General features: G+C 42.8%; 1 protein-coding gene across 4 annotated transcripts in view; it reads left to right on the forward strand.

Annotated features, from left to right (window-relative positions):
* Nucleotides 1–11,882, forward strand: part of LOC132985429 (sorting nexin-14-like) — a 27,501-nt gene extending 15,619 nt beyond the window's left edge. For all 4 annotated transcript variants that reach the window (XM_061052794.1, XM_061052795.1, XM_061052797.1 and 1 more), the window contains 12 exons: nt 1–104; nt 3,262–3,345; nt 3,432–3,532; nt 4,360–4,471; nt 4,709–4,749; nt 4,835–4,954; nt 6,065–6,188; nt 7,247–7,411; nt 7,540–7,635; nt 7,950–8,041; nt 9,648–9,704; nt 11,701–11,882. The exon at nt 1–104 is cut by the window's left edge and continues 83 nt beyond it. In XM_061052794.1, the coding sequence (XP_060908777.1) occupies nt 1–104; nt 3,262–3,345; nt 3,432–3,532; nt 4,360–4,471; nt 4,709–4,749; nt 4,835–4,954; nt 6,065–6,188; nt 7,247–7,411; nt 7,540–7,635; nt 7,950–8,041; nt 9,648–9,704; nt 11,701–11,727 (1,123 nt within the window). In that variant the 3' untranslated portion in view covers nt 11,728–11,882. The remainder of the gene's footprint in view (nt 105–3,261; nt 3,346–3,431; nt 3,533–4,359; nt 4,472–4,708; nt 4,750–4,834; nt 4,955–6,064; nt 6,189–7,246; nt 7,412–7,539; nt 7,636–7,949; nt 8,042–9,647; nt 9,705–11,700) is intronic.
* Nucleotides 11,883–12,500: the final 618 nt, after the last annotated feature.

Genomic DNA, 12,500 nt, shown 5'->3' on the forward strand with positions numbered 1-12,500 from the left:
CTGGAGCATCAGCATCCCCTTCATCGACGTCTGTGACGACGAGGCCAAGAGGGAGAAGGTCCCCGTCTTCTGCATCGACGTGGAACGCAACGACAGGAAAGAAGGTGAGTGAGCACGAAGTCACTTCCTGACATTTCTCTTTAAACATTATACCAACTTGAAACTTGACTCCACTTTGCAAAGCTGCAGCTCCGTCAGGGTTTTTTATTTGATATGTGACGTTAAAGTCAATAAAGTTTGATATTCCTGGACTTGAAGAGGACATATGATCCCCTCCTCCACCTTTTCAAACAGTCCCCTCCTCCACCTTTTCAAACAGTCCCCTCCTCCACCTTTTCAAACAGTCCCCTCCTCCACCTTTTCAAACAGTCCCCCTGTGGTCTAAATGAAACATCTGTGCTTTGGTCAAAATATAACATGAATCAAGCACCAGAGGAGGTTTGTGACCCTGTATAAACCAGCTCTCTCAGAACGCTCCGTTTTGGTGTGTGTGTCTCTTTAAATGCAATGAGCAACGCGGTCGGCACAAACTCATCTGCGTTGTTACAAAATCTTGGAGGTGCGCGGCTGGGCGAGCGGTCCTCCTCAGACCATTCTCGCGCCGACCGCGATTGCGCAATATCGCCGCGCCGACCGCAAGAAGCATGAAACCTGATTCAATGAGTCGCAATGTGCAGCACATGGCTAATTTACATAACGTTATTTTTCCGTGAAAACACTGTGGAAAGATTCAAAGTCTGGCTAGCGAGCCAGCCTTTCTGTTCAACATGCTGTCTGATCATATTTACTGTTTGGTAGACAGAGGTAAAGAGAGAGAGAAATGTGTGCTAGCTGAAGGTAACTTCATACAGCTCTCTGCTTCATTATTATCTCAGGAAACATTAAAGTGATAACAAATGTGACAGTGTCAACACATGTAATAAGATAGGGAATATAAACTTAATGAGAATCAACAGGAGATAAAACATCAGGTTCATATATTGATAATGTTTCATATTTAATGATAGAAGATAAAATATTGTCACACTTGATGACTGTATGATGATGTTCTCTCAGACTCTGAGAGATACCTGCACAGTGACTGTCCTTCACATCACCTCTTAGTGGAACATGGTAAGCTCTGTTCTGCAAATTCATCCCATTTCTAAAAAGGGACTGAAGGTTTGGAGCATCATGGGGTTCTTCATGTTTCACTGAAGCTTTATCAAAAAGATAGAACAGAACATAGATATCGACAAGCAATTGTGTTTTTCTGATTGTTTGCACTGCTTCTTTAGTCTGAATGATAAAATCTTCTGTAAATTCACATTTTAAACTCAGATTGATAAAATTCTCACAAAATTTATATGGAATAATAAACAACCCTGCATTAGCAGGCGTTTCCTGGAGAGGCACAAGAGGGCAGGGGGAATGGCCATGCCCAATCTTTTGTATTATTACTGGGCAAGCAACATTCAAAAAATTATCTTCTGGGTCAAAGGTCACAGCAGTGAGAATGTGCCAGACTGGGTCCGAGCAGAGTCTTTTGGAGTCCCTGTTTATTCAATGGTTTGTTCTCCCTTACGGATCTCTGCATGTAGTTCAATGAAAAATCCTGTGGCAATCCACACACTTAAAATTTGGTTACAATTTAGGAAACATTTTGGCTTCCGAAGCCCTTCAATAATGGCCCCTATAGTGTCTAATCATCTTTTTACGCCTGCTTTAATGGACATGGCCTTCCGTGCCTGGCATGGGAATGGAATACAGTATATTAAAGACCTCTTTTTGGATGGAGTATTTGCATCCTTTGACCAGCTGGTGATAAAATACAAATTATCACGAATAAACTTCTTTCGATATTTGCAGCTAAGGGACTTTGTTAGAAAACAATACAGCTTCTTTCCAAACATACCTCCAACTTCTCCAGTTGACGAGTTGCTATCTCTTAATGCAGATAAGAAAAGGTTAATCTCCCAGATTTATGAAACTATTTGTGAAATTATTCCTCAACCATTAGATAAACTTAAAACACAATGGGAAAAAGACTTCTACTACTCGCTACCAATCGAGCGCTGGAATGCAATTCTTAAACAAGTTCACTCTTCATCTCCTTGCAGCAGACACGGGCTCATACAATTTAAAATTGTGCACCGTCTCCACTTTACAAAAGCCAAGTTGGCTAAAATCTCCCCAAATCTGGACCCCACTTGTGATAAATGTAAATCAGCACCGGCCACCTTAATTCATATGTTTTGGCTATGCCCTTCTTTGCATGTTTTTTGGGAGACCATTTTTAAATCTTTAAGCAAGGCCTACAATGTATCAGTTGAGCCACATCCTCTTACTGCCATTTTTAGTGTAAAACCAGAAAACGCTATTTGGTCAGGAAATTTTTGTAATGTTATCGCCTTCACCTGCTTGCTAGCACGTCGTCTGATACTGTTACATTGGAAAGGTCCTAAGCCTCCTTCCCATGCCAGGTGGATGAAGGAAGTCATGTTCAATCTAAAACTAGAAAAGATTAAATGCACCATGAGGGGGAAAAAGGCTGAGTTCAGTAAAATGTGGTTTCCATTCATAGCCTATTTCACTACTGTTACTGGGATAACAAATTGGAATGACACATAGCACTGTTGATGATTATGGGGTTTAATAGGAGCAGCTGCAAATGCCTGGATTATTTGTGTTAACTAGCTGTTTGTGGATAAATGTATGTATATGTGTAAATGTAGACAGTACATTATGCTATCATTGTTGTTAAAAGCATTGCGGTGGGGGGGGGGGACTGAGGGTGGTTTTGGGTGGTGGATTGGGGAGATAAGAGGGTTTGGGTAGGGATGGGTGGCTTTATATTTTGTATTCTGTACATCATGCAGCGATTTGTACTGTTCAAGTTAAAAACTCAATAAAAAAAAGAAGAAATTCACATTTTAAAGCTGATATTTAAAAAAAAAAAAATCTTCCTGGGGGAGCATACCCCCGGACCCCCCTAGGGATCCATGATCCATGTCACCTTTTTCATCCCTGATGAGTTTGCACCCCTGAGAATCCCACTGTGACATCACAAGGAGAGCACATTTGAAACAGAGTTCTCTGTGTTGTAAGACTTATGCAGACCACAAACAAAGGACTGGATGGTTTATTTCACATGTTGTGGGTCAGTAGACTCTCAGGTTACCCAGATATATGTTCAAAAACACTGAAGAAGAGGATTGTTCATAATATGTCTCCTTTAACTGATGGTCTGACATGTTGATGTTTGTCGTTTTTTTCCTGCAGTTGGTCATGAAACTGAAAAGTGGTCGGTCTTTAGACGATATCTGGAGTTCTACGTGCTGGAATCTAAACTCACCGAGTTCCACGGTAAATAATGTCTGATTGTCTCTGTGTGTTGTTTCCTCTCATAGAGCTACATGGACCTGACTCTTAACTGAATGTTTTCTGTGCAGGCACTTTTGCAGACACACAGCTTCCTTCCAAAAGACTCATTGGACCTAAGAACTACGAGTTCCTCGTTTCAAAACGGGAAGAGTTCGAGGAGTATTTACAGGTATTTATAACTGTGTTGTAGTACTTGACCAAGACCGGTCTGGAGACCACCTTTAGAAGGTCTCGATCTCGAATCAGAATCAAAAGCATTTTTACCCGGTATGTCTCGGACTCCGGCTTTTTCCTCGTCATTACTGTGATTAGAAGGAAACGCCTCCTCCTTTTAAAAAAAAAAAATGGAATAACATAATAATGTAGTTTGATTTGTATCCCCCGGTTACGGCCGAGGCCTTCCCATTGTTGCGGTCTGAGTTAGGGACACGCCCCCTAAACACAAGATGAGGATTTTTCAGAGATATTTATGGTCTCGGTCTCGGTCTCGCCATGCCTTGGTCTTGACTCAGTCTTGATCCCCAAATGTCTTGATGTTGGTCTTGACTCGGTCTTGGTCTCCCCTGGTCTTGGTCTTGGTCATGACTCTGTCTCGATCCCTAAATGTCTCGCTCTCGGAGCACTCTGGTCTCGGGTATGTCTCGGTCTCGGTTAGTCTGGTCTACAATACTTATAAAAGAAAATCTGGAGAAGCTAAATATGATTTAGTTTTTACTCTGTAATGCTGAAGAACTAAACATGTACATTCAGTGTTTGGCCACTAGAGGGCAGCATAACAGAACAGAATGAGGTTCAGTTTAAAGGAAGGAGATTTAATGGAAGATAGAAAACTTTACTTTACAAAGGTCCACTAATATTAAGGAGCTGCAGCCTTTAGAGGAGAGCACTGATGAAATCTCTTTACTGTACAATTAGATTCCTCATGTTTCTGTGTGTGTGTGTGTGTGTGTGTGTGTGTGTGTGTGTGTGTGTGTGCGTGTGCGTGTGCGTGTGCAGAGACTCCTGCAGCACCCAGAGCTCAGTAACAGTCAGCTGCTGGCTGACTTCCTGTCTCCACACAGCGTGGAGTCTCAGTTCTTGGACAGGATGCTGCCGGATGTCAACCTCGGTTTGTACACTTCATAAAAAAAACTCTGATTCAGGTGAAACGTGTCGCGATTGTTTCTGACCATGGTCCACCTAACAGAGAGAATCACTCCCATGATTCCCCGCCAGCCTCCATGTCGTCTTTAGTTCTGATTGATTGACAGCTCCCTGCAGGTCTTCTGACTCCCCGCCCCCTCTGCTCCCTGTTCTTAATCTCGCATGTTTTCTTGAGCTTCTTTAACGAGTCTTTATCTCACAGGGAAGATTTTCAAGTCTGTCCCTGGAAAGCTGATGAAAGAGGTGAGTCACCCCGACACTTTAGGAACATTTACCTCCCTTACTTTTTTTAAAACCAACTTCAACATCAACTCTGTTTGTCTCTCAGAAAGGACAGAACCTGGAGCCCTTCATCCAGTCCTTCTTCAACTCCTGTGAGTCGCCCAAACCCAAACCCAGCCGGCCCGAGCTGACCATCCTCAGCCCAACCACAGAGAACAACAAGAAGGTGAAACTTCACAGGACGTTTCTCCTCGTCCAATCAGAGCAGCAGATTACTTTTTATCAGGATAGAGAGGAAATTAACTTCCTTCCTGTTTGAGTCGTTCTTAGAGCTCGTGTTTAGAGCTCTTTAAAGGAGTGGGAGGAGTTTAACCTTTTAATGAAACAGACTGACCAGTAGGTGGCGGTGTTGCGTTGTGATGAAACAACTGGCTCACATCCTCTTCCTTCCACAGAGCGATGAGGTGTAAACTTTAGTGTGGACGGGCGATGAGGTGGGGTCGTTACAGTTCAGAGAACATGTGGACCGGGAGTCGGCCATTGTTGTTTAGTCCACCTACTCGCACACAGCTACTGTTGAATCTGTTTTCATAACTTTCAGTTTAAAAGCATCCCAAAACGCTGTTGTTGTCGTGTGAACAAAACAGCCAAACGCCACAAAAAGTTTCAGTTTTCAGGTGAAATCAGTGGAAAAAAATATACAAAGTGAAGGCCTTAAAAAACTACAAATCTTTTTGATCTCATGGATTCTGCAGTCGAGCCTCAACGGTCCTCTAATGTAACGTTACATCTCGAGTCGAGTCACTTCCTGGACGTCGTCCTCCACTCAAAGCTGCCGCCGTAAACTCCCCCAAAGTTTGTATCGGGTCCCGTTAGTGCAGATGATCCAGTGAGGAGGTCTGTGTAGAAACCAGCAGCACTAACAAGGTCACTTAAGGTCAAACCATGAGGTCAGGTCAATCCTGATGTGTTTGCCTTCAAAATAAAAGCACCACACTTCAGTTTGTCCACCTTCGAAATAAAAGCACCACACTTCAGTTTGTCCACCTTCAAAATAAAACGTCAAGAAAAAGAAAATACCGCAATAACTAAAGACAAAGACACCCCCCCCCCCCTTCCCCCACTCTGGACTTTGGTCTAACTCTTGGTACGGCTTGAAGACCTTACGGTCCGGGTCGGATTGTTGTTACATATGATCATTTATTCCCTCATTAGTTCCTATTATCTGCCATGAACTGATGATAGGAGAACATGTGGAGATGAACGTTTTAACCTCTCGTGATGTTCCAGTGTTTGAATATTAACAATGCTGAACGTTCTGAACTTTGACCCGCAGCTCTTCACCGACCTGTTCAAGAACAACGCCAACCTGACGGAGATTTCAGACCGGAAACACAACCTCAACTGCTTCATGGAGAAGGTCTCCGTTAACGGCATGTACGACTGCATGATGTATGTCGGTAAGTGATTCTTAAGGAACTCTAAAAGACAAGAGTCAGCAGCTTTCTCCTTCAAAATAAAATACTGGCTTATGTAGGAACCTTCAAAATAAAATACTGGCTTACGTAGGAACCTTCAAAATAAAATACAGACTTATGTAGGAACCTTCAAAATAAAATACAGACTTATGTAGGAACCTTCAAAATAAAATGCAGACTTATGTAGGGACCTTCAAAATAAAACACAGACTTATGTAGGGACCTTCAAAATAAAATACTGACTTATGTAGGAACACCAAGTGGATAAAGCTCGTTCTAAAACAAGGGTGAACCTTGTGTTGTCTTTTACCCGTGGACGTGGAGTTGGTCTACTTCCTGTTGGACAGGAAGGTGACAAACACGGCGGTTAGCTTGTGTTAGCTTGTGTTAGCGTGCGTTAGCTTGCAGTGTAGCTACAAGCAGTAAACGTACACACTACACCCTGCAGGGGGTGGGGCTTCTGGAGGAGGAGGGGCCGACAGATAGGTTCTTCTTTTTTAAAGATATATTTTTGTGCCTTTAATGAAGAGATAGGAAAAAATCAGAGAGAGAGACAGTGGGAAATGACATGAGGGAAAGGAGCCACAGGCTGGATTCAAACCTGGGCTGCCCGCTTTGAGGACTACAGCCTCTGTACATGGCACTAACCACTGAGCCACCAGCGCCCCTTGTTTTAGGTTCTTTTAAGAAGACATTTTCAAACTAACAGTTTAAATATATGACAAACATGTGAGTGATTTTTTTTTCTGTGAGTCAGTTTCACTTCATCATCAGGGGACTTCTATTTAACTGTGAAGAGGACAATTCTCCTTAACTTCAACACCTCAATGATGCCGTTTCTGAGGAAGTGAAACTTGCGTTTATCAAAGACCTACAATGGTCACTGACGTCGACTCCTTTGGTCATCAACCCTCAAAAACCTTGAGCTTTAATCTCCTAAAAAACATCCAGTATCTTTAAATGCTGCGCTCACAAAGAAGCTGTTGAGAAGATTCTTAAAGAGTGTTGAATCCTCCTCAGTCTGTGATTTTGATTGACAGGTCGGGTGGTGTTTCACACGTCGGACTGGCTGCACCACGTCCTGGCTGCGGGGAGGATCCTGTTCAAGAACACGTTTGAAGCCTACATGGATCAGTACATGCAGTCCAAGCTGGAGCAGATCCTGCAGGAGCACCACATGGTGTCCCTCATCACACAGCTGAGAGGTGTGTGTGTGTGTGCTCAGGTTTTCAGAGAACATTTAGCACAACATGCTGGTGGTGTCAGCTTTATAATCTTCAGGTCCAGAAAGATAAGACGGTTTATGTTTTTATTTTGTGATTTCTTTCTGCAGACGCCGTCTTCTGTGAGAGCAGCGTCGAGCGAACAACAGAGGACAAAAAGATCCGAGCCAAGCAGACGTTTGAGGAGATGATGAAGTATTTACCAGGTCAGAAACATCACCATGTCCAAACTCCCTAAAACTAACTGACAACCCCTGAGACAGCTACCCTGATTCTCTGTGTGTGTGTGTGTGTGTGTGTGTGTGTGTGTGTGTGTGTGTGTGTGTGTGTGTGTGTGTGTGTGTGTGTGTGTGTGTGTGTGTGTGTGTGTGTGTGTGTGTGTGTGTGTGTGTGTGTGTGTGTGTGTGTGTGTGTGTGTGTGTGTGTGTGTGTGTGTGTGTGTGTGTGTGTGTGTGTGTGTGTGTGTGTGTGTGTGTGTGTGTGTGTGTGTGTGTGTGTGTGTGTGTGTGTGTGGTTTCAGACTTTGTGGTGAAGTGCATCGGCGAGGAGGCGAAATATGAAGGCATCCGCCTGCTCTTTGACGGCATCCAGCAGCCGCTCCTCAACAAGCAGGTACACACAAACACTTTGTCCACCTTCAAAATAAAAGCACCACACTTCAGTTCGTCCACCTTTCAAAATAAAAGCAACACACTTCAGTTCGTCCACCTTCAAAATAAAAGCACCACACTTCAGTTCGTCCACCTTTCAAAATAAAAGCAACACACTTCAGTTAGTCCACCTTCAAAATAAAAGCACCACACTTCAGTTCTTCCACCTTCAAAATAAAAGCACCACACTTCAGTTCGTCCACCTTTCAAAATAAAAGCAACACACTTCAGTTCGTCCACCTTCAAAATAAAAGCACCACACTTCAGTTCGTCCACCTTTCAAAATAAAAGCAACACACTTCAGTTAGTCCACCTTCAAAATAAAAGCACCACACTTCAGTTCTTCCACCTTCAAAATAAAAGCACCACACTTCAGTTTGTCCACCTTTCAAAATAAAAGCACCACACTTCAGTTCGTCCACCTTTCAAAATAAAAGCAACACACTTCAGTTAGTCCACCTTCAAAATAAAAGCAACACACTTCACTTAGTCCACCTTTCAAAATAAAAGCAACACACTTCAGTTCGTCCACCTTTCAAAATAAAAGCAACACACTTCAGTTAGTCCACCTTCAAAATAAAAGCAACACACTTCACTTAGTCCACCTTCAAAATAAAAGCACCACACTTCAGTTCGTCCACCTTTCAAAATAAAAGCAACACACTTCAGTTCGTCCACCTTCAAAATAAAAGCACCACACTTCAGTTCGTCCACCTTTCAAAATAAAAGCAACACACTTCAGTTAGTCCACCTTCAAAATAAAAGCACCACACTTCAGTTCGTCCACCTTTCAAAATAAAAGCAACACACTTCAGTTAGTCCACCTTCAAAATAAAAGCACCACACTTCAGTTCGTCCACCTTTCAAAATAAAAGCAACACACTTCAGTTAGTCCACCTTCAAAATAAAAGCACCACACTTCAGTTCGTCCACCTTTCAAAATAAAAGCACCACACTTCAGTTCGTCCACCTTTCAAAATAAAAGCAACACACTTCAGTTAGTCCACCTTCAAAATAAAAGCAACACACTTCACTTAGTCCACCTTCAAAATAAAAGCACCACACTTCTGTTTGTCCACCTTCAAAATAAAATCACAACACTTCAGTTTGTCCACTTTTCAAAATAAAAGCACCACACTTCTGTTTGTCCACCTTCAAAATAAAAGCACCACACTTCAGTTTGTCCACCTTCAAAATAAAAGCACCAGATGAATCAAATGTTTGCAAGAGGAAACTGAATTTTATATTAAACTGAATCTATCAGATGCTGTGTGGACAGAGATTGTGCGTGGTGCAACATATGGGTGCTATTAGGACACGCCTTCATTTAGGGGCTTTTTTCAAACCTCCATCTTCCCCACCACACCCTCGTCTCCTCAGCTGGAGGAATTAAAATGTAGGTGTAGTAAAAAGATGACAGGAGATGAGACGAGGAATAAAAACAGGAAGTTCCTCCCCGAATCTGTGAAGTACAAAAAGTCAAACGTTCTCTCTCTCCTCAGAATGACGGTTTGACTGATGACTTTATTTAGCTCCACAAGCTCAACCTCCTTTTGTTGTCTCCTCAGATGACGTACGTCCTGCTGGATATCGCCGTGCAGGAGCTTTTCCCCGAACTCACCAAGGTAAACAAGTGACAGTCGAGAATTTAACCAAATTACACGAGAGACATTCAAACAAACGAGGCAGTGGCTCTAGATATCTGACAGCAGAGATTTATGACCTCATTAGTAACCGTCAGGAGCTGGAAAGGAGAGACCGCCATCTCCTCTGTCAGAATGTGAAACAGGCGACAAACTCACTGACGTCCAGGAAAAACAGATTAAAGAATATGGACGCCATGTGGAGTAGCTCTGTTAAACTAAAACCCTCAAAGTATCTCAGAGTTTGAAACGTTCTGAAGACGACCAGCAGCAGCAGAGAGGTCAGAGAGGTGAAGTGATGTTTACATGAAACCTTTGTGCACATAAATATATTCAGCTTACGATCTGCACAGATGTCATGTTGTGATTATTAAACCAGGACGGATCGTGTGACCTCCCATGATGCAACAGGTCTCTGAATCTGAACAATAACAAACATGTTTTATTCCTTTGAGAGAAACTGACGAGGTGAGGGAGAGATCAGCAGAAGAAGATTTCTTATTGAGATTAAAAGTTAAAGATGTCGACTCCTGGCTGGTGTTAGCCTAGCTTAGCATAAAGCCTGGCTTTACTTCTTCTCACTTCCACACACTGCTTGCACACCACAGTCTGTCAGAACAGAGTTTGTTCCCACTCTAGTCAGTGCTCATATTTCAACATCAAGCGCTGCAGTCTGTCTCTTAAAGGAGTCAGCAGCTTCACTACATCGGTTTCAAACTAGAGAGAGCAGATCACTCCAGACAGGAAGTCAGACAAGGTAACGCACAGAGCATCCGGTCAATTTCAAAATAAAACACAACATACAAACTCCTGATCGTATTCTCCATCACTTTATCAACATGACGTCAAAACAGAATGAACAACAAATCAAACTCAGAGAGACAAAGAGACATGTTGTTTACACGTTCTCTTTATTCCTGCAAGATCTTGTAGTTCTCCTCTGATGTTGTAGTTCTCCTGTGATCTTGTAGTTCTCCTGTGATCTTGTAGTTCTCCTCTGATGTTGTAGTTCTCTTGTGATCTTGTAGTTCTCTTGTGATCTTGGGTTAGGGAATGATCGTTTCACTCTGAGAATGAACATGTGAAGCCAGAATGTGTGTGAGGTTTAGTGTTGGAGAAAAAGGATCCTCTGATGAACCTGTGCAGGTGTGATACTGAAACCTGACGCTGCGGTCAAAGAGAGCATCAGTTCTGCAGAGCGAGGAACAAAATCCTCAAATTCTTCTTTCAGTTCAGTCGACCGAAACTTTCACATCTTGTCACCTTTCTACCGACGCCCTGAGGAAGTGGCTCGCTAACTTCTTTTGACACATTCAGGCTTTTTCAGGTGAATTATTGTGACAGAGGCCAGGATGAGATCTGTGTACAAAGTGAGGGTTTTAATTTCTCAGGGGAACCAATTTGAATTCCATGCGACCCCCCACATGCGGTCTGGACCCCAAGGTTGGGAAAGCCCGCACTAAGAGGACATGGGAGGAAAGAAAATCAAAGATAAGTTTCTGTTGAGCACCACGAGAAAGTGTAACATGTTTGGTATATTCTCATGAGCACTAAAGAGGATCTTGTTCACCTTCCTGTGCTCACAGGATCTGGTTTCTGGTGAACACAGGAAACATATTTATTTTTTTGTATTTTGTCATCCGTGCCTTTCCGCCTACAATCATTAGCATTCTACTGAGTTAAAGAGCTAGCATTAGCACGTGGCAGGGAGGGACTGATTAGCCCGGTTTTTGGAAGTTAAGAATCGATTTTAAAATCTCTGAAGATAAGAATCTCGATTCTTACATAAATAGACTTTTTTCCCACCCATACTGCCTACTTGCTTCCTGTCATTGTGTCGCTCAGTATCATCTTATGTTCTGTTTTTAAATGACTTTCACAATCTCTCTGAAATGTAAAGAACTGAACAAGAAGTCTGAAGTGTGAGTTTGAGTTTGAGATGTGCAGCAGGTGTCTGACGTGTGTGTTTCCTCCTCAGGGCGTGAAGGAAGCCATCGTGGTGTGAATCGTTTGACAGACTCAACACTGATCTCCTCTTTTCCTGGATCGCAGACGTGCAATAAAAACCTCAGCTGTTTCCAAACCCCCTCTGGGATCTTCTCCACATTCCCATGTACATTCATGCACTAATAATAAAAACAGATATATTTATTAAGGTCACTACGAAGAACGCTGCCTGTCGTCTTTTCTCTCTCTACCAACGACTTTTACACTTACTCAGGAAATCAAAACTGATGACAGAATGTTTGTAAACCTCAAATCTATAAAACTATATCGCTAAGCAAGTGTTGAGATGGCTCGGGGAAAGAGGGCCGATCCATGGAGGGAAGGGGGTCAGATTAGTCCTGACTGGGTCACCTAGGCGAGGGCGTACGATGTTTGCGAGATGACCCTCGGTTATATCGCTAACGTTGAGCTCTAGCATCATCAGTGTGACCGCAGCATTTAATAAGAGCTGCTCATGGTTCCAAACACTAGATGGGTTCGGGCCTCCTGGCTGGCTCGCCAAATAAATCTTAGCGGTGAAGAGACTAATGGGAGAGGACGGATGAGAAAAACAAGACTCTGATTTAACACATAACTCTTCTCTTTGTTGTGAAGTGTTGAGTCATTTGTCCTTTCTGACCCTCACAGAGTTACTTTAATACGACTGTGAGAAACGCTGGCAGGAAAATTGTTCAAATCTTTTTCAACCAAGGGCACCAATTTTGGAGCCAGAACAGATGTTTACAGCTGTGGTGAAATCCTCGTGGTTTGCATGATAAGAACAAGCAAATG

Source organism: Labrus mixtus, chromosome 12 (assembly GCF_963584025.1).
Source record: "Labrus mixtus chromosome 12, fLabMix1.1, whole genome shotgun sequence".
Lineage (NCBI taxonomy): Eukaryota > Metazoa > Chordata > Actinopteri > Labriformes > Labridae > Labrus > Labrus mixtus.